Consider the following 22,917-nt stretch of genomic DNA (forward strand, 5'->3'; position numbering starts at 1 on the left):
GCACAAAAAACGAACAAGTATTACAAAGATGTATTTACACGATCGCTGTTATACGAACGAACACGTATTACATAGATGTCTTTAGGCGATCGCTGTTACACGAACGAACAAGTATTACATAGATGTATTTACGCGATCGCTGTTACACGAACGAACAAGTACTACATAGATGTATTTACGCGATCGCTGTTGAACGAACGAATACCTATTACATAGATGTATTTACACGATCGCTGTTATACGAACGAACACGTATTACATAGATGTATTTAAGCGATCGCTGTTACACGAACAAGTATTACATAGATGTATTTACGCGATCGCTGTTACACGAACGAACAAGTATTACATAGATGTATTTACGCGATCGCTGTTACACGAACGAACAAGTATTACATAGATGTATTTACGCGATCGCTGTTACACGAACGAACAAGTATTACATAGATGTATTTACGCGATCGCTGTTTTTGAAGCTGATAGCACTGTTAACAATAAAGGAACTTCCATAGGCTTATCCTTATCCATTTTAAGAGTGTTAAGGCCACTAATGCTTGTAAGAACGTTATAACAGAAATAATGATGAAAGACAAAGACATTTACATGAATTTCCAAAGTCTAATATTCCTTCGAAAGTATTGGATTGTATAACACCGTCACTGTCTGTGAGATCATCTCCGGTATTTCCGTTCCAGACACCGAGAAGTCCTAGTGTTGGCGAGTTCATTAAAGTCTGTGGCAATAATAACCGCACAAGCAACATTCCTTGGCTTTCAGTTACACGGAGAGCTATCGCATCTTCGAACTGTGCCACTACAGTGGCCACTCCATCCTCGACTTCTTGAGATATTTCAACACCTGTTGAAGAAGCATGGACATCGAATGTATATATATGGGTATATATATATATATATATATATATATATATATATATATATATATATATATGGGTATACTCTCTTAAAATGAGAGACTGAAATTTCAGTCTAATCGACTGAAATTTCAGTCTAATGATGGATGGGATAAGGGATCAGACTACTTAGACTGAATTTCAGTCTGAAATGTAAAGACTGAAGGTCAGTCTTAATTAGACTGAGTACTCTGCAGTCTAATAGACTGAAAATCAAACCACTTTAGACTGAACAGTCAGCAGTTTAGACTGATTTATTGCAGCACCAGTCTTAATTAGATTGAATATGCTCAGTCTATTAGACTGAAATCAGACTGAACAGTCGGTCCTTTAGACTGAATTATTACACATCACAGCTATACTGTCAATCTTATAAACTTCAAATCCTGGATTGAACAAGCTTTTCTATTGATCCTCCGTGTTAGCTTGGTGCTGGAATTCTTCAATATAGATGCATTTAAGGCCATCATCAAAGACAACATTCAATGATCTGTTAATGCAGGGGAATTTACTGAAAGGTGCTACTTCATTGAGTGACTTCGCCTTCACATCCAATCATGTTAGGCTATAAAGACCAGAAAATCGTTGTGACAGTCACACACAAAGTACATTAAAAATGGTATTCCATCAAGAAATATAATTGTCAATATCCACCGAACAGTAATTTTATTTCCACTAACTCACTAATATATTCTTATAGAATTTTCGTTATCATATTAAAAAAAAAACAGAAATCAAAACTACAATATTCTGAGGGATGTTCAACACAACATGTTATCTTTCCAACAAACGTTCAAATTAAAAAGATGCTTTACATAACAGTGACATATTTTCAGTTCAATATTAATCTGTCAAATTTCTGCTTGAATTGGGCCATCTAAAATGTTCTTTAATTTTTTTGAAAAAGGATTAGGTGAGCTGAGAACAGATCAGTGGTGTCGCCAATGGGTGGCCTGGGGAACCCCTCCCCCAAGAGGGAATTCACAAATAGACATAACACCAACCAAAATTCATATGTCTGGCAACACCACTGCAACAGAAAGCACTTTAAATTCTTTGTATATTACCACCAGGTGGTAATACCCTGGAATTCATTGACAACACAGCTGTAAATTGAGTCGTTATATACCCAGCTGATCCCATCTCCCGATCTCACTGAACTTTAACTTTTCCGCTGTAAAGGATATAGTAACTATACGATCCTACCTTTACAAAAGGGATAGGATGGAAACACGACGATAGTACAATGGATCTGGTACATTGCCTTTTTTTCCAGTTGTAAATCATTAATGTATAGTAGCAACAATTTCTTAGAATGATTTCAAAATGGGGAAAACATATGACAAATTTTTAGAAGGTTATTTATAAAATATTAGGAATGGTTAAACTATATATCAGTGCCGTCAACATTTAAATACTTTGTTTCAATGATATAGATTGGCGATTGCTGAAAGTCATTATCCAGCACACACAAAACAACATATTACAAGCAGTGAACAGAATGGCACTAACTTCATAATGGCTATTAGATAAACATGAATTATTATATACTGCATTCACAATTTCATGATATGGCATTCATATAAAGCAAATTTGTATGCAAAAACAGCACATGTGACTATTATACCACCCTCAATTATTTCTTAACTTTCTGATAGTAATCATGTATAGTGATTATGATTGGGAATTCAATCAAACTTTGAAGTTTTGTAAATTATCTGACGTGAATCATTTAATGTCGGGCTCAAGCTGCAAAAAAAATGTGACTCAAAGTCGACTAAAAGATAATGAGGAAAGGATATTCTCAAATGGAATTTTCTACAGTTACTGAATTTATAATAATCAGGTTACTTGCTTTTCATTGCACAAGTTATGGAATATTGTGCATAATAAATAATATTACCTTAATTAATTGCTTAATTAAATAAACCTTCAACATAGTGAGTGCAGTGAAATGTGGGAACATTAAAGTAAACATTAAAATAACATGCTCGAAAAATCATACAACAAAGTTTTTTTGGCAACTAGGTGTTTGTTTAATTACATTCATAATTAGATCAGTATCATTAAAAAACATTTTGGACAACCAAAAATCAATGAAATATTTATTTCTGGAGCCCTATTCATATAAAACTGTTGGTAAACTCTGGGTAATCAATTTATCATTTTAGGGTATGTGTTAGTTACTCCTTAAAGGTATTGAAGACTTGTCCCAAACAGCATGCAGCCATCTGAAAAAGTTAACTTTCTATTGCTTGCAAGTGATGTTTGTTCGTGTCGCTAACAAAGACAGACAGTAATGAAACGTGATACCTTGATATCTTTAGCTGGACCTGAGATGTTCATCGCTGTATCGTTTATACACTGTGATGTGGGTATTGACCGCAGCTGTATGTACTGACTGTACACTAGTGTCTAATTACCGACGGTAGCAAGCTGTGTTTGTATTTTCTGGGATCCATGGCAGTGTCTAACACTTCTGTCACACCTCATTTGAAACTAGGTCAGATTACCGGCATTAGACTTTCTTTTTGCGCGAGTCTTCACACCCTTTTAAAGTTACTCCACGCTGACAGACGGGGTTCCGGCCTACAGAGCAATAAAATGTAACATTCACTCCTTGAAATTACTCCATGCTGACTGCCCTTATTGATGTGGCAAGGATACGAACTAGAGACTTCACTTCTGTTGGTTGCAAAATTCCATACACCATGGAAGCATGGAACTCACAAAACTAGTGTTGTAGAGGGGGTCTATAGTCTATGTTAAATGTATGTTCTACGCCTCTGTCCCTGTTGGAATGGCCAGTTTATCTGCCACAATGAAGAATTGTTTGGGGTTCAATTCTGGTCCGAGAGATAGGATGAAAGGCTGCCAATATTGTCCTTGTCTGCCCTGTGCTGCGCTCTCAATATCTGTGCCCTCCTGTTTGGTGAAGATAAAAATAAATGTGATAAAGGACAAGCAATATGGTATGAATCAAAACATTCTTAAAAAAAGATATGTTGAGAGGTAGAGTTCGATGTGGACTAGACTAGAATAATATTTAGGAGAGAATGGAGAAAGAAGAACATGACTGGCATTGTACGAAGGAGATATATCAATTCATGATAGGCAGCAATATGTCATCCATGGTGGGTGAGATGTGTTATGTGAAGGTGGATTCAAATTCAACCTAACATTTATGGGTTATAATGTTGATTTTGGCAGGTACATGGTTACCAAGCAAGGTTTGTTGTTAGTTGTTTTCAGAAATTTCTCTTTTTAAGGATAAATTGTCCATGACATCTCCTGATTCCATTTCATCAGCATAGAAAACCAGTGAACAAGGAATATGATTTACATTTTAGCCTACTGATTTCACTAATATGTCTATCTGCTTGTAAAAGAAACTGATTTCATAAGATTAGTGAATGGTAATATTACTGTAAAATCTTATAGTAAAGACTGATGGCCCACTATATGTTTAATAAAATAGCAAAAGCATACCAATTCTTTTCCAGTTTCCACATGATTTAAATACAATGGTAATTGTTTAACAGAATCGTGATAGCTTCATGCTGTAATGGCTGTAGCAGTAACTACATTTTTTTCAAATAATTAAGGGTGCTTACAATCTATGCATAATAGTACTGTGTTTTGCAATTTCTTCAGCATTGTTATGTTCAAGTATTTGTTATGAGGTTAACCTAGCCTAGATTCATTTGGGACGATCGAGTACATATTGCAGTCCTGACAAGCGTGCTTATTCGCCCGACGATTGGGTACATATGCAGGACAGGCGGGCTAATTTGCCAGACGATCTGGTACCGTGATAGCTTCATGCTGTAATGGCTGTAGCAGTAACTACATTTTTCAAATAATTAAGGGTGCTTACAATCTATGCATAATAGTCCTTTGTTTTGCAATTTCTTGAGCATTATTATGTCCAAGTATTTGTTATGAGGTTAACCTAGCCTAGGCTAGATTCATTTTGGGACGATCGAGTACATATTGCAGGACAAGCGTGCTTATTCGCCCGACGATCGGGTACATATGCAGGACAGGCGAGCTGATTTGCCCGACGATCGGGTACATATGCAGGACCGGCGTGCTTATTCGCCGACGATCGTGTTAATAGGCCCCACCAATTATAACAACAGCCTATGCCCTATTTGCTATGGTACAGCCTAGCTAGGCCTACCTCGCGCACAAGCCTAGAATAACTAACGTTACGAACTGCCAAGCTTTTATTCTGTATTAATTGGAAAACAACAAAAAACATACATACCTTTCCCTCGAAAACTGTTTTCACTTCGTGGAAACCTTTATTTGTAAGGAAAGTTCTTAAAGACTCAGCCATTGCTAATTTATAACCTTTACTCTAGCTTAGACATACGGTCGTCTGTCTCGTTCATGCCTAGCTGTGTGTACGGCGTGCGTACGTACAGTACAGCGAGTACCTGGCTAAGCGAAGAATATAGTAGTATATATGTACACAAGTTGTAGCGCTCGTTGTCACTTGTTTTTTGTGCTGCGTATTTGCAAGTTTTCGGATGACGTAGGCGCATTTCTGTTCTCTGATTGGATACATTTTTCAGTGGAATACAGAGACTGAAAATGGTAAGATGCCATGCCACATGTGATTAGCTGATTGGTTAATACAGTCAGTCCAAAACAGCGACTGAACGGTGTAACTGATAATACAGTCTAAGTAGAGTGTTTCTCAGTCTAAACTCAGTGTATAACACTGAAAAAAATTTCAGTCTCAAAGAAGACTGAATTCTTCAGTCTATCATTTTAAGAGAGTATATATATATATATATATATATATGTATGTATATATATATATATACATATACACATATATATACACACACACACATATATATATATATATATATATATATATATATATATATATATATATATAATAATATATATAGATATTTATATATATATATATATACATATATATATATATATATATATATATACCGACGTTTATAGTTACACGGATCTACGCTGCAATCAGAAAGGCTTAGTGTGGTTATGTTCCAATACTGACTTGCCATTCCTCAAATTTCAGATAAACGATTCCAATAGGTATGAAATCATTCACATTCTTTCTCATCGTTCTTTCCTTTTGAGGTTCGAGGTCAAATTTGGCGAAACCACGCTGTCTTCGAAACTGTAATATCAAGTTCCGTTAAAGAGACAAAAGAACAAAACCTGAAATCAACATACCGGTTGACGTCCACACTGGTTCCATATCAAATACCACTCCAATGTTTCCAATGTCACCATCTGTTACCAGGATGCGAATCTCAGTCTCGCCGGAGTCTGTTATCTCCATATGAAAGACATCACCATCTCTGTGTTTGGCGGCGACTGCAGTAATCATGGTTGCATTAATACCTATACAAATCAGAGAAGCACTTCTTTAGGAAGAACCGAAAGCACGTTAACCGACGGCTAACCAATTCGTTGGCCACGTTCCTTCAAACATCCGTTTTTACACAAGACGTCACCCTAAAACCATTGTTTTATAATTACTGTTACCTTGGGAACAGACATCCCGAAACACTTCATTTCCCAAATATAAGTATTTTGAACAAAATCCAAAGATTTGGATAAATATATTGAAACGATCCTTCCATCACAATATTAGTACAATTGTATATGCTACGAAGATGACTTACCACCTAAGACTGGACTGGTTCTGATATGAGCCACGAACTGACCGTTGTTTACATCACTGAACAGAAATTCACCACGACCGTTGTAGGTAAAGTCTAACCCATCTAGTGAGCGGAAATGCGGATCACCACCTGCCCAAACTGAAAAACAAAATTAATTCAAAATATATTGTAATAGACCACAGCAGAAAAACTCATGTGCAGTGTGTAAGTTATCATTACCAAAATAAATTGCTTTAACTGATTTACACATTTTTTTTTATTTTTTATTTCTAAATCTAGACTATTTTATTTCAAAATTGTGATTATGCTACGGCAAAATGTCAACTTTTAACCGAAATGTAGCTTTTTCGTAACCAATCTTTCGGCTCATTAACTCATATGAAGTACTATTTCATCCCGATCTGTGGATTTTTCTCGAAATATCGACTCTGTTTCTACTTTTCAGTGAAATTGCGCTATTTATCACAAAACGTCAAAGCAAACTGTCCGACTTTCGTCGTTTTTTTTTTTTCGAAAGTTCGTCTTCTTGTGTTAAACTTTTCCCTTTTCATTGAAATGTTGAGAAAAAAGGGAAAAAAGTAAGAGATATGTGTTCCAATGGTCATTAAATTTCCTGACGTTGTTAATTAAAAATTCAAAGGAGCGATCTGAATGATCTGCGAGTTGCATCGCTAGTTGCAAACGTGCAAACGATGGGGTATTTACTGAACACGTATACCAACATGTTAGTTTAGACGACATTGAGTTAAAAGAGAAGAACGTTTAGCGTTCTTGTCCAAGTCTTCTAATTTCACCAAATAATTTATAGAATGCCTGTTATCACCTACTTCAAGTTTACCAAAATCTGTATTCTTTATTACATACAAGCATAAGTAATGATGATTATCATTGCAAACATCTAAATCGTCACTCAACAATGTGTTTTAAGCACTTAATACTTTGAACAAGAAGCACATTACTCTAATTGTGGTATGATTATATCATGAGTCTACAAGATTAAATAAACTGATTCTAGTTAGCTTCATTCTTGCTGTTTTAGTGTTGTCTCTATGAGACAAATATTCATGTTATTATTTTATTGTCGTTGTACCCCAGCATGTTTATTAACTTTCTTTAATCAGTAAGAAAATAGATATAAGTTCTGAAGAAGCTTCCAATACGGTCTTCATTTTGTGATATCAGATTCCAGGCCTATATTAGCTCTCATGTATTTGTCAAACATAAGACGCCCATCCTTTTACGTCATTCTTCTCCGAGAGACTGTAATTCCCGTTTGTGTAATTCACTAGCTAATTCACGACGCACTGTGAATGTTCTTCAGCTTATCGATTACGTCACTGTAACAGAACAAAATGGAATAATCCGAATTTACCTAATCGTGGCCCTCGGTATCCCTCGCATGATTGTGACGTACGAACTCTTTGGAACAGACTACAGAATGGCACATTTGACAGATAACAACAGTGAAACCATGGCACGATATCAGTAACAAAGTTGGTGAAAAACGGAACCTTGCTAATGTGATGCACTCGATGGGCAAATCCACCGCCAGGGTTGTTTCTGATGTTCAAGATATTTCCTGCCTCATCGTAGCAACATTCCTGTCCACCGCCCAAGTCACTGAAAGCAATAACATGAGACAGTGGACAGTACAATCAGCTAACAAAACAATCGCGGTAAGCAGGATCACACAATGAATAATCGCAGTCTCCATATAACAAAAATCATGTATCATAATAAATAATATTGCAGGCTAAATCTGAGTTATTTCATGCAATGTTAAATTAAGAAACGACAGTGAAACGTCAAATATCGACTAATTTATACAGCACACAGCTGTCTGATTATATCAGTGTGTGTTATAGGACTGACATGACAGTCAGTGTGTGTTATAGGACTGACATGACAGTCAGTGTGTGTTATAGGACTGACATGACAGTCAGTGTGTGTTATAGGACTGACATGACAGTCAGTGTGTGTTAAAGGACTGACATTGCAGTCATTGTGTGTAATAGGATTGACATGACAGTCGGTGTGTGTTATAGATCTAAAACGACAGTCAGTGTGTGTTATAGGACTGACATGACAGTCAGTGTGTGTTATAGGACTGACATGGCAGTCACTGTGTGTTATAGGACTAACATGACAGTCAGTGTGTGTTATAGATCTAAAACAACAGTCAGTGTGTGTTATAGGACTGACATGACAGTCAGTGTGTGTTATAGGACTGACAAGGCAGTCACTGTGTGTTATAGGACTAACCTGACAGTCAGTGTGTGTTATAGATCTAAAACAACAGTCAGTGTGTGTTATAGGACTGACATGACAGTCAGTGTGTGTTATAGGACTGACATGGCAGTCATTGTGTGTAATAGGACTGACATGACAGTCAGTTTGTGTTATAGGACTGACATGACAGTCAGTGTCTGTTAAAGGACTGACATGACAGTCATTGTGTGTGTTATAGGACTGACATGACAGTCAGTTTGTGTTATAGGACTGACATGACAGTCATTGTGTGTAATAGGACTGACATGACAGTCAGTGTGTGTTATAGGACTAACACGACAGTCAGTTTGTGTTATAGGACTGACATGACTGTCAGTGTGTGTTATAGGACTGACATGACAGTCAGTTTGTGTTATAGGACTGACATGGCAGTCAGTGTGTGTTATAGGACTAACACGACAGTCAGTTTGTGTTATAGGACTGACATGACTGTCAGTGTGTGTTATAGGACTGACATGACTGTCAGTGTGTGTTATAGATCTAAAACGATAGTCAGTGTGTGTTATAGGACTAACATGACAGTCAGTTTGTGTTATAGGACTGACATGACTGTCAGTGTGTGTTATAGGACTGACACGACAGTCAGTGTGTGTTATAGGACTGACATGACAGTCAGTGTGTGTTATAGGACTGACATGACAGTCAGTGTGTGTTATAGGACTGACATGACAGTCAGTGTGTGTTATGGGACTGACAAGACAGTCAGTGTGTGTTAAAGGACTGACATGACAGTCAGTGTGTGTTATAGGATTGACATGACAGTCAGTGTGTGTTATAGGACTGACATGACAGTCAGTGTGTGTTATAGGACTGACATGACAGTCAGTGTGTGTTATGGGACTGACAAGACAGTCAGTGTGTGTTAAAGGACTGACATGACAGTCAGTGTGTGTTATAGGATTGACATGACAGTCAGTGTGTGTTTTAGGACTGACATGACAGTCAGTGTGTGATATAGAACTGACATGGCATTCCGGATCTAATTTAAAAAAAGACTCATCCGTACTGTGAAATATGTATAGCATTGATTTCTTGGTATTGTGAGTTATCCAACAATGACTATCAAGTATTGTAACATATGAAAATAATACTAATAACAAATAACTAAATACTAATAACTACATGGAATCTTTGATTTTTTTCCAAAAAGCTAGCGTAGTAAAATATGAACAATCAGAAACAAAGTATTTGTAATTATATAGGTATACTGTTTCTTACCTTGGAAACCTAGCTCTAACGCAATGTACGGCGCCTACTTTCCTGTAGCAGTTCAGTGGATCATTAACGTTGTTAATGTTGCAAAACGGATCGGGACTGAAGCGGCAAGAATCTATCCGGGCTGCCCGTAATGTGCAAGGACATGCTTGCCTTTGGTTCAGGAAATCGTTATTCATCACTATTTCAGACTGATACCACGGACCGCAGTAATCAATTCCATTGTTGATTGGATTGAAGTATTCAGCAACATGGACATCACTCCACAGGAAGGCTAGAGGTCTGAAGTGAGAAAGCATTTAAACTGCTGACATTAGTTACTACATACTGAATAAATTAAACACAGACTCCAACTGAAAGAATGTCAACATCGTTTTATTTTAACTTCGAAGACCCTCTTCTTTTACCCCTCCCACCTCCCCCCTCCCTGGACACGAAAATTATATTGTAAGACGATATGAATATGTACATCATCTATGATGTACGCACTGCAATGGATACGGATAATAACTAGCGGTAGGGATGCTCACATCTTGTCATTAAAACATTTGGATCCTTCGCACAAGATAATATTATGTTCCATTTTTGTTTGTTTCACTTTCTACGCTGTTCGTTCATTTACCTTTAATAAAATACAAGGTGCAGTGCCACCTTTAGCCTTGAAACAGGACTGTAATTTATGTCACTGTGGTCTTATGAAATGTATTTTGCCCCGGATCATTTATGTCATTTAACGAAGATCTTTGCAGAGTTTGCGCATCACAATACGACTGAGGTGATGCTTCGGGACATTCAACCAAGCAACGTTCACTATACTTACTATACATCTACTAGTTAACGTATTCTAATAAAGGTTTCGCTGTATTCAAGAACTTGCCTGGGATCTTCATTATCCTCGAGTCTCTCTATCACTCGTATGACCGCCGCAGTCAGCTGAGGAAGACCTTGGACAGTGTTGAAGGTAAATGATCCAGAATTACCCACTGCCTGAGCAATCACGTGCACTCGTTCAAATGTAGGCACTCCTTGAGAAACTTCTTGATAATTCCATAATTCAATATCGACGTTTGGTGTATCCAGTATGTTACTGTTCCACATAATCTGGTAACTCCCTGGACCGGTCCACTGTTGCCGATTCACACGTGTTACACCATCGTCGATTCGATCAACTGCAACTGATGGTATAATTTAATCTTATACTGAATGTTATGGATACTTTATTGATGCTTTCAGTAGAATTTTTTTTATCATTTCATATTTCTTAAGGAGGATAGGATGTTGAGTAAAACCTTCAACATAACATCTAAGTTTACAAGCAAACCCGCTTTTCACACAAGAATTCCATGAATACAAAAAACTTGACTAAGCTGACCAATCGTGGGGCATAACAAGTGCGAGCTCATGCAGCTAAGCTTCGATTTGAGAAATTTTCTTTTTGATTGGCAATATTTCTGAGCAGTATATCCGTTAGTTTGAATGAAAGTGCAAGCTCAGCTAAGCTTCTATTTGTGAAATTTGTTTATATTGGCAATATTTCTGAGCAGTTTATCCATTTGTTTGTGCGAAAAGTACAAGACATAGGCGGAATAACTTATGTTATGCTATAAATCGTTGTACTTATCACTGTGGATAATATATGCCCCACTACAGAAAAACATAGAACCAACAGTATATGCAATTCGTAGTTTTCTTTCATGCAATAATATAACGCAAACGTTAACGAATATTCCTCTTCTGGATCTGCTAAATGTTGTGGATATCACGTTTGAATTGCGCTGACCCCAAATTACTCACGAAATTTGCACCCATACAATAATGGAACGACCTGCATCTTGTTTACAATCGACGTATCACAGAGAAACGTTAAAGAGCAGAACTCGGAATGGGCTCCAACATTATAGGTCATTTTCACATGTCGTATTACACACGCAAACTGTGGAAAAGTCTAAGCTGTAAATCTGCTAAGTATTCCTTTCACAGAGAATGGCATTGAACTAGATAGGAAGCTTGAATAACAAGCAAATATTTGACTTGAGCAAGTCTCGCGCGGTGGAATTATTTCCCAACAAGGGCGGCGGAACCGGGGGGGGGGCACAGGGGGTACGGTTCCCCCCACTTTTCCTCAGGTTAAAAATGTGCCCTTTTTCTGCATAAAAGTTGAGGTGTCTCAAGTTAACAAGAAGCCAGGGAACCAAAATGAACACTCGGGAAGGGCCGTTTCCGGCCATCTGAGGGGTTTGTAAAACCAAAAGTTTCTTGTACGCTCCGCGCCAACCGATGGTTGCGCTCCGCTCAGATAGTCGTGCATACAACTTTGCAAATCCTGGCTACGCCCCTGACTTTTAATGAATTTCTGTCGGTCAAACTCAATGCTATTTCGAATCGAAAAAAATGTGTTCAGATATTAATAAGAAATAAACTCTAATTCGGAAGATTTCTACATTAGCAACTAGCATGATTTCACCTCATTTTGTCTCAAAAGAAAACTTGTTCCTTGTTTCCCAATTTGCACATGGGATATTGCAGTGCTAGTATGCATATTTTTCTTGAGGGGGGGGGGGGGGCGTTGATGGAGTGATGTGTACACGCAAATAAGATAATACCATAAGAGTTATAAAGGGTAATTATAAGGCTGCATCATTCCAATCGAATTTCTTCAAAGTGCCCTTGATGTCGGTGCCCCCCCCCCCAGATTAAAAGTGCTTCTGCCGCCCTTGTTTCCCAACATGACGGGGAAATTAAAATGAAACACGTTTTTGCTACACACATCAAAACGCATACTGGTTGTGAATACTACAACTTGGACAAACAAATTTCGTGATCATTGCATATGATCTGTGGCCTACATTTCATCATAACTGAAAACTCTACAGAAGGCCCTGCTTGAAACCTCACAATACTACATGACGAACTTTGGTCCACCACCATTCAAACGATATTTCACAACAATATTTCAGCAAAGTTGGACAAATGAGGAGAATTATTTTTTAAGTTTTCAGAAAATGACCTCTGGTGACCTCAAATGACCTTTATATGTATGTTAACTTACTCAAGAGTTGATAAAATCCTTCAACTGTAATATTATAGCATCACATGAAGTTGTACGATTTTTTTGTCCTTTCATCATATTGTTTCCAGCGAACGAGGCCATACGGTGGAAACGTTTGGGGAGTTTCCTCCGATGGATGATAGATTGTAGACCAAATGATCTTTGTGATCCCAATACTCCAACATTATCTTATTAGAATTGAGTTTAATTCTGTGTACCATATTATACCCACAATCGTAGTTTGCTTAGAAAATGGGCCATATTCCAGAGATGTCAGACACGATTTTGAAGTGGGGGGGGGGGAGTTGAGAAAAAGATTGTTTGACATTTGTGTCCTGTATGTCAAAATAAAAAAAAACGGTTGTCAGGGCATTTTACTACGGGACTGGTATTAAGAAACGTAGGAGAAAGGAATGGAACCAGGATTATATAATGGTGACATGTGACCATCGGGTCGTTGAGGTGGACTCCGACGCAAGAAGGTGTTGGGATCCTCCCCGGAGAGAACATGATTTTAGATGTCATTGAATGTAAACTTAAAATCAAGAAAATGTTAGTACGCACGATTACCGGTATAGAACTAACAGTTCATTGGATTCAAAGTGCGCTAACATAAGTTGACCCTCAACTCGTGATATTGAAAACAATTTGCATATCGATTGAACAAGTTTTACTGGAATCCGTAAAGTCACGGATTGAACAACTAGTTTCGGAGGGTTTTTGTTCAATGTGTTATTTAAATAGCGAAAGTCGCACTGCTGAGAATACGTTATTTGAGAGAGAGGAATCGGAGGTGTTGAAATCCGTCACAGACAGGGTGTAATGGTGCAAGACATACTGATTGCGTACAATGTTTCTATAACGTCATTATAAGTCGGATAGTCAGTATATCTGCCCCGTGCTTGCATCCAAGTGATGTTTGTATAGTTTTGTATTTGCCGTTGTAAAGTACCGATTTTTTCCTTCATTCACTCGAACTGGAACTTTGAATGGGCCAATTGTTTTGTTGTTGTTATCAAAAGAAATTGTAAACCATGATAACTGTGTGAATGCTTTCCTCGCAATAATAACAAAACCAGCATATTTAGACCGTACAGGGATTTAATGCGAAGGGGGGCTTTAAGGGGATCCAAAACGCAATTCAATAAAATATTGGTTAATATAACTGCGTACTGCGGCTGGGTGAAATTTTTCGGGTCACTGATCATCAAACGTGAAGCAGTCTTTTCGAATTCCATTCATCAGAGAACAAAATCAAACACTACAATGGTTTGTTTACTCAGCATATGAAGGAAGTCACTGAACTGAACTAATTCAATATAGTTCAAGGAAGACAGGGTATATCTCGAAATTTCCCTTTTTATGTCTGTGTTGCATTCGACACGTCTATATATCTACATCGACACACACGGATTGTTTGCACTATAAACCTTTCATGCACGTTGATATATCACAGCATGTTATGTACTACGCCATGACAAGAAATATAAGGAACTTGAAACCATTTCGTTCGTCCTCCCAAACGCTCACCAAGAATGTTATAAGCACAGCATTTGTACATGCAAAAACATAATACAAGACCAAAACAGACCAAATAATCCATGAAGTTGCAGATTTCATTATTCCCAACATTTGGCTCAATGAACGATATTACGTCATCCCTTCGGAACCACTTTGGAGACGCTTTGAACTTTATAGATTAGAAGGAGTGGGACACACATTTATAAACTAACCTCATGACTTGTTTAGTGAAATATATTAATCTTCCCAGTACATTATTCGTAAGGTTGAGATACTATTAGAAGCTCTTTAATTAGGAACAACAACTTATTGTAACCCATGAGAACGTCAGAATAAGGGGTATCAGATTTTGCAGGTATTACTTGTATTGGTTATATTTCACAAAGTTATTATAACAAAACAGCTTCAACGAAATATGTTTAAATGTTTACATATAACAAGGAATTTCACACAACTGTTTGGACGTCTCTACTTAATCAGATTACAATATATACTTTCTTCAACCTTCAAGTCCGGAAAAAAGACTCAATTACATATTTTCACTTTCAAATACTTACTGTATAGGAAGTTGCTTCTGAGTTCATTATCGCCAACGATTACAGTAAGAGCAACACGACCAATGTCGAAGTATGTTGGTGATACACACGTCGCTCTATTTGTAGACAGTGGCTGGGCCAACACCCGTGGAGAATTCCCAAACTGACAAAATACAGCCGAACCCAGGAAAATATCTGGTCCAAAAATCATTACCCTGGTTCCACCTAACATCGTACCAGACCTTGGGAAAACGCTCACAGAAGCTGCAAAAAAAATTAAGCTCACTGAAATCATTGGATAATTCATGTTAATTACTTTGCCGAAGAAACATCAAACAATGTCCTAACCATTGCAAGTGGCGGTATGTATTAGTTTTCACGAATCTCCGTATTCGGTTTATGCCGTTATCCTCGATATATTAGATCCATAATAGTACAAGCTATGCGTCAGTATTGTCCTTTAATGATCACATAATAAAAGAGCTGTTATTCAGAGATGCAATGGTCATTGACAGTAGACCTCCTAAAGGATGAAACAAATATATGCCCCCCCCCCACATCAGCCCCCTCCCCCACACACATAGACATACACACATCTCCCATTTATCATCATCCAATAATACGGAGTCTAAAGGTGGGTTAAACAAGTTACGTCCACTACAACAATTTAGTGGATCTCAACATCAATTCAGTTCTTCAGATTAACGTCTGATTTTGAGAGGTTACATTGTAAGAATAATACACTCCGTGGTGTTCATTCCCAATATGCTGTTACCTTTAAATATGAGACAAAGCGTTATATGCTTCTCGCTCTGTATTGCATTGCACGTTGTAAGTTTGATTCACTGTGTTAGGCTGCTTTCTACACTTCTTATTCTATCATTCCCTTTGTTAGGCTGCGTATCATTATCTTTACTGTATACTTTATTCCAATAATGACCAGGGAACCGCCATCTATAGGCCTATGGTACTATATTTCAGTAATAACCAGGGAGCTGCCATCCATATGGTAGTTCTGTGGGATCAGCCAATGTGCTAGGCCACCCATCGCTCTCGTTCTTCTGTCTCGTAGGTATAAGACAAAAATAAGACACGATTCCTACTTGTTATTGTTACGTAAAACGATTCACTTAGCTACAATCTGTCTATCACACTTCTTACAGTAGGTTTACATGGAAAGTGCGTCAGTGTGCCAGACCAGACAACCCAAGATGATCCTTACTCTATACAGTAATTGTTTACGTTTGCTGCCCATCACATTTGTTTACTGGATATAGTTACTTTGAACCAGTGTGCAATGTTGTTCATCCTGCTCCAGTAGGTATATTAAACATTGTATTTTGATACCCGCCACTTTCCTCTTATTATAATTATCAGTCAGGGATGTCCAGGTTGTCCAGTACCTACCTAACCAATCGCTGACATGAAACTACTACTTACCATTACCAGTGCATAGACTCAAATAATCGGGACAGCAGTCATCAAACGTCGTGAAGCAGGCCTCGTCACAGAAACAACCGCCAGTGAAGCAGTCATCGTTCCTGCCTGGACAGCAGCCGATGTTTAGGCATGTCTGACTTGAAACCCTCAAAGGTACCAACCATATACACAACAAATACAGCACCCAAACTGTCATCTTAAACCTGTATGTAATACGATAAAGGAAGGACAAGGACTCATTTTGTCGAGAGAAAGACAAGAACTCTATAGAGTTTCGTAGAATATGTACTATAGCTTTAAGAAAAACAAAACTCAAGTTAGTTAAAGGTTTTCAATATTTTGGGTCACTGATGAGCAACACATGAAGCAGTCCTTTCGAATTCCATTCGTTAGAGAACACTACAAAGGTTTGCTTATGAGCAATATCAGCAATATCAGCAATATCACAATATCAGCAATAACAGCAATATCAGCAATATCAGAAATATCAGCAATATCAGAAATATCAGCAATATCAGCATATCAGCAATAACAGCAGTTGAACGAAGAAATATAATCAATTTCAAAGGACATAACTTTCAATGGTGACAGCGGATATTTTTCAAATGCTCTTTATCTCAAGATCTGTCTGAAAAGTTTTGAAATTATAACTTTTCAAAAGAAAATATTCATAGAGAAGGTATAATGCAAAGTGCATTCATGCATACAGAACTAATCTAGAAATCACTTTTCAAAGAGAAGGTGTTATTCAAAGTACATTCATGCATACATAACTAATCTAGAAATCACTTATCAGAGAGAAGGTGTTATTCAAAGTACATTCATGCATACAAAACTAATCTAGAAATCACTTATCAAAGAGAAGGTGTAATTCAAAGTACATTCATGCATACAGAACTAATCTAGAAATCACTTATAAAAGAGAAGGTGAAATTCAAAATACATTCATGCATACAAAACTAATCTAGAAATCACTTATCAAAGAGAAGGTGTTATTCAAAGTACATTCATGCATACAAACTAATCTAGAAATCACTTATCAAAGAGAAGGTGCAATTCAAAGTACATTCATGCATACAGAACTAATCTAGAAATCACTTATAAAAGAGAAGGTGAAATTCAAAATACATTCATGCATACAAAACTAATCTACAAATCACCTATCAAAGAGAAGGTGTAATACAAAGTACATTCATGCATACAAAACTAATCTAGAAATCACTTATCAAAGAGAAGGTGTTATTCAAAGTACATTCATGCATACAGAACTAATCTAGCAATCACTTATCAAAGAGAAGGTGTTATTCAAAGTACATTCATGCATACAAAACTAATCTAGAAATCACTTATCAAAAAGAAGGTGTGATTCAAAGTACATTCATGAATACAGAACTAATCTAGAAATCACTTTTCAAAGAGAAGGTGTTATTCAAAGTACATTCATGCATACAGAACTAATCTAGAAATCACTTTTCAAAGAGAAGGTGTAATTCAAAGTACATTCATGCATACATAACTAATCTAGAAATCACTTATCAAAGAGAAGGTGTAATTCAAAATACATTCATGCATACAAAACTTATCTAGAAATCACTTATCAAAAAGAAGGTGTAATTCAAAGTACATTCATGAATACAGAACTAATCTAGAAATCACTTATCAAAGAGAAGGTGTTATTCAAAGTACATTCATGCATACAGAACTAATCTAGAAATCACTTATCAGAGAGAAGGTGTTATTCAAAGTACATTCATGCATATAGGAGAAGGTGTAATTCAAAATACATTCATGCATACAAAACTTATCTAGAAATCACTTATCAAAAAGAAGGTGTAATTCAAAGTACATTCTTGCATACAGAACTTATCTAAAAATAACTTATCAAAGAGAAGGTGTAATACAAAGTACATTCATGAATACAGAACTAATCTAGAAATCACTTATCAAAGAGAAGGTGTTATTCAAAGTACATTCATGCATACAAAACTAATCTAGAAATCACTTATCAAAGAGAAGGTGTTATTCAAAGTACATTCATGCATACAGAACTAATCTAGAAATCACTTATCAAAGAGAAGGTGTAATTCAAAATACATTCATGCATACAAAACTAATCTAGAAATCACTTATCAAAGAGAAGGTGTTATTCAAAGTACATTCATGCATACAGAACTAATCTAGAAATCACTTATCAAAGAGAAGGTGCAATTCAAAGTACATTCATGCATACAGAACTAATCTAGAAATCACTTATCAAAGAGAAGGTGTAATTCATAGTACATTCATGCATACAGAACTAATCTAGAAATCACTTATCAAAGAGAAGGTGTAATTCAAAATACATTCATGCATACAGAACTAATCTAGAAATCACTTATCAAAGAGAAGGTGTTATTCAAAGTACATTCATGCATACAGAACTAATCTAGAAATCACTTATCAAAGAGAAGGTGTTATTCAAAGTACATTCATGCATACAGAACTAATCTAGAAATCACTTATCAAAGAGAAGGTGTTATTCAAAGTACATTCATGCATACAGAACTCTTCTTAAAATCACTTATCAAAGAGAAGGTGTAATTCAAGTACATCCATGCATACAGAACTAATCTAGAAATCACTTATAAAAGAGAAGGTGTAATTCAAAATACATTCATGCATACAAAACTTATCTAGAAATCACTTATCAAAAAGAAGGTGTAATTCAAAGTACATTCATGAATACAGAACTAATCTAGAAATCACTTTTCAAAGAGAAGGTGTTATTCAAAGTACATTCATGCATACAGAACTAATCTAGAAATCACTTTTCAAAGAGCAGGTGTAATTAAAAGTACATTGATGCATACAGAACTAATCTAGAAATCACTTTTCAAAGAGAAGGTGTTATTCAAAGTACATTCATGCATACAGAACTAATCTAGAAATCACTTATCAAAGAGAAGGTGTAATTCAAAGTACATTCATGCATACAGAACTAATCTAGAAATCACTTATCAAAGAGAAGGTGTAATTCAAAGTACATTCATGCATACAGAACTAATCTAGAAATCACTTTTCAAAGAGCAGGTGTAATTAAAAGTACATTGATGCATACAGAACTAATCTAGAAATCACTTTTCAAAGAGAAGGTGTTATTCAAAGTACATTCATGCATACAGAACTAATCTAGAAATCACTTATCAAAGAGAAGGTGTTATTCAAAGTACATTCATGCATACAGAACTAATCTAGAAATCACTTATCAAAGAGAAGGTGTAATTCAAAATACATTCATGCATACAAAACTTATCTAGAAATCACTTATCAAAAAGAAGGTGTAATTCAAAGTACATTCTTGCATACAGAACTTATCTAAAAATAACTTATCAAAGAGAAGGTGTAATACAAAGTACATTCATGCATACAGAACTAATCTAGAAATCACTTATCAAAGAGAAGGTGTTATTCAAAGTACATTCATGCATACAAAACTAATCTAGAAATCACTTATCAAAGAGAAGGTGTTATTCAAAGTACATTCATGCATACAGAACTAATCTAGAAATCACTTATCAAAGAGAAGGTGTAATTCAAAATACATTCATGCATACAAAACTAATCTAGAAATCACTTATCAAAGAGAAGGTGTTATTCAAAGTACATTCATGCATACAGAACTAATCTAGAAATCACTTATCAAAGAGAAGGTGCAATTCAAAGTACATTCATGCATACAGAACTAATCTAGAAATCACTTATCAAAGAGAAGGTGTAATTCAAAGTACATTCATGCATACAGAACTAATCTAGAAATCACTTATCAAAGAGAAGGTGTAATTCAAAATACATTCATGCATACAGAACTAATCTAGAAATCACTTATCAAAGAGAAGGTGTTATTCAAAGTACATTCATGCATACAGAACTAACCTAGAAATCACTTATCAAAGAGAAGGTGTAATACAAAGTACATTCATGCATACAGAACTAATCTAGAAATCACTTATCAAAGAGAAGGTGTTATTCAAAGTACATTCATGCATACAAAACTAATCTAGAAATCACTTATCAAAGAGAAGGTGTTATTCAAAGTACATTCATGCATACAGAACTAATCTAGAAATCACTTATCAAAGAGAAGGTGTAATTCAAAATACATTCATGCATACAAAACTAATCTAGAAATCACTTATCAAAGAGAAGGTGTTATTCAAAGTACATTCATGCATACAGAACTAATCTAGAAATCACTTATCAAAGAGAAGGTGCAATTCAAAGTACATTCATGCATACAGAACTAATCTAGAAATCACTTATCAAAGAGAAGGTGTAATTCAAAGTACATTCATGCATACAGAACTAATCTAGAAATCACTTATCAAAGAGAAGGTGTAATTCAAAATACATTCATGCATACAGAACTAATCTAGAAATCACTTATCAAAGAGAAGGTGTTATTCAAAGTACATTCATGCATACAGAACTAATCTAGAAATCACTTATCAAAGAGAAGGTGTTATTCAAAGTACATTCATGCATACAGAACTAATCTAGAAATCACTTATCAAAGAGAAGGTGTTATTCAAAGTACATTCATGCATACAGAACTCTTCTTAAAATCACTTATCAAAGAGAAGATGTAATTCAAGTACATCCATGCATACAGAACTAATCTAGAAATCACTTATAAAAGAGAAGGTGTAATTCAAAATACATTCATGCATACAAAACTTATCTAGAAATCACTTATCAAAAAGAAGGTGTAATTCAAAGTACATTCATGAATACAGAACTAATCTAGAAATCACTTTTCAAAGAGAAGGTGTTATTCAAAGTACATTCATGCATACAGAACTAATCTAGAAATCACTTTTCAAAGAGCAGGTGTAATTAAAAGTACATTCATGCATACAGAACTAATCTAGAAATCACTTTTCAAAGAGAAGGTGTTATTCAAAGTACATTCATGCATACAGAACTAATCTACAAATCACTTATCAAAGAGAAGGTGTAATTCAAAGTACATTCATGCATACAGAACTTATCTAGAAATCACTTATCAAAGAGAAGGTGTAATTCAAAGTACATTCATGCATACAGAACTAATCTAGAAATCACTTTTCAAAGAGCAGGTGTAATTAAAAGTACATTGATGCATACAGAACTAATCTAGAAATCACTTTTCAAAGAGAAGGTGTTATTCAAAGTACATTCATGCATACAGAACTAATCTAGAAATCACTTATCAAAGAGAAGGTGTTATTCAAAGTACATTCATGCATACAGAACTAATCTAGAAATCACTTATCAAAGAGAAGGTGTAATTCAAAGTACATTGATGCATACAGAACTAATCTAGAAATCACTTATCAAAGAGAAGGTGTAATTCAAAGTACATTCATGCATACAGAACTAATCTAGAAATCACTTATCAAAGAGAAGGTGTAATTAAAAGTACATTGATGCATACAGAACTAATCTAGAAATCACTTATCAAAGAGAAGGTGTAATTCAAAGTACATTCATGCATACAGAACTAATCTAGAAATCACTTATCAAAGAGAAGGTGTAATTCAAAGTACATTCATGCATACAGAACTAATCTAGAAATCACTTATCAAAGAGAAGGTGTAATTCAAAGTACATTCATGCATACAGAACTAATCTAGAAATCACTTATCAAAGAGAAGGTGTAATTCAAAGTACATTCATGCATACAGAACTAATCTAAAAATCCCTTATCAAAGAGAAGGTGTACTTCAAAGTATTTCAAACATTTTTTAGGAGAAACGTGTTACTGTATTTTGCTTTGCAAACAAACACACAGAATGTATTCTCGCAAAGATATGATTCCTCCAGGAAAAATTTCTATCATATTATTAAAAGTTAAGCTATTTCGCAGTTGTTATTTGTGTTTATTGTTTTACCCCATCCTTCCACCACTTTAGTAAGGAGTTGAAGCAGACTACTTATAATTTATTTGTGACAACAACGTTGATCAATTTAAGCGATGTTAAACGTTATATACAAGGCAGAGTATGCCCTTGATAACGTTTTTCGATCAATACAGATGGCTTTTACGTAAACTTTAACGATTTTGAAACAAAAGATATATCTACCGAACTTTACATTGTATTTTGGAACTCTGCACGCAATCCCAACTAGCTGAAAAATTGTAATCGTGTATTGTTGGTCGATCTAAGCAAAGAAAATTATGTAAACATGTAACAAATTTCCTAAAATATCTAAGATTGTTTACACTTGTCTGGCTAAACATATCTGTACTTCCCTGTC

At 35.7% G+C, this 22,917-nt stretch overlaps 1 protein-coding gene across 2 annotated transcripts in view; it reads right to left on the reverse strand.

The window, feature by feature from the left end:
• The window catches only part of LOC139982884 (sushi domain-containing protein 2-like), a 40,468-nt gene that overhangs the window by 16,857 nt on the left and 694 nt on the right, over positions 1-22,917 (reverse strand). For both annotated transcript variants that reach the window (XM_071996039.1, XM_071996038.1), the window contains exons 2-9: positions 16,642-16,844; positions 15,223-15,465; positions 10,973-11,270; positions 10,099-10,377; positions 7,964-8,211; positions 6,592-6,729; positions 6,137-6,307; positions 604-858 (exon numbers count right to left, since the gene is read on the reverse strand). In XM_071996039.1, coding sequence (XP_071852140.1) covers positions 604-858; positions 6,137-6,307; positions 6,592-6,729; positions 7,964-8,211; positions 10,099-10,377; positions 10,973-11,270; positions 15,223-15,465; positions 16,642-16,837 — 1,828 coding nt within the window. In that variant the 5' untranslated portion in view covers positions 16,838-16,844. The remainder of the gene's footprint in view (positions 1-603; positions 859-6,136; positions 6,308-6,591; positions 6,730-7,963; positions 8,212-10,098; positions 10,378-10,972; positions 11,271-15,222; positions 15,466-16,641; positions 16,845-22,917) is intronic.

The sequence above is a fragment of the Apostichopus japonicus genome, chromosome 16 (assembly GCF_037975245.1).
Source record: "Apostichopus japonicus isolate 1M-3 chromosome 16, ASM3797524v1, whole genome shotgun sequence".
Taxonomy (NCBI): Eukaryota; Metazoa; Echinodermata; class Holothuroidea; order Aspidochirotida; family Stichopodidae; genus Apostichopus; species Apostichopus japonicus.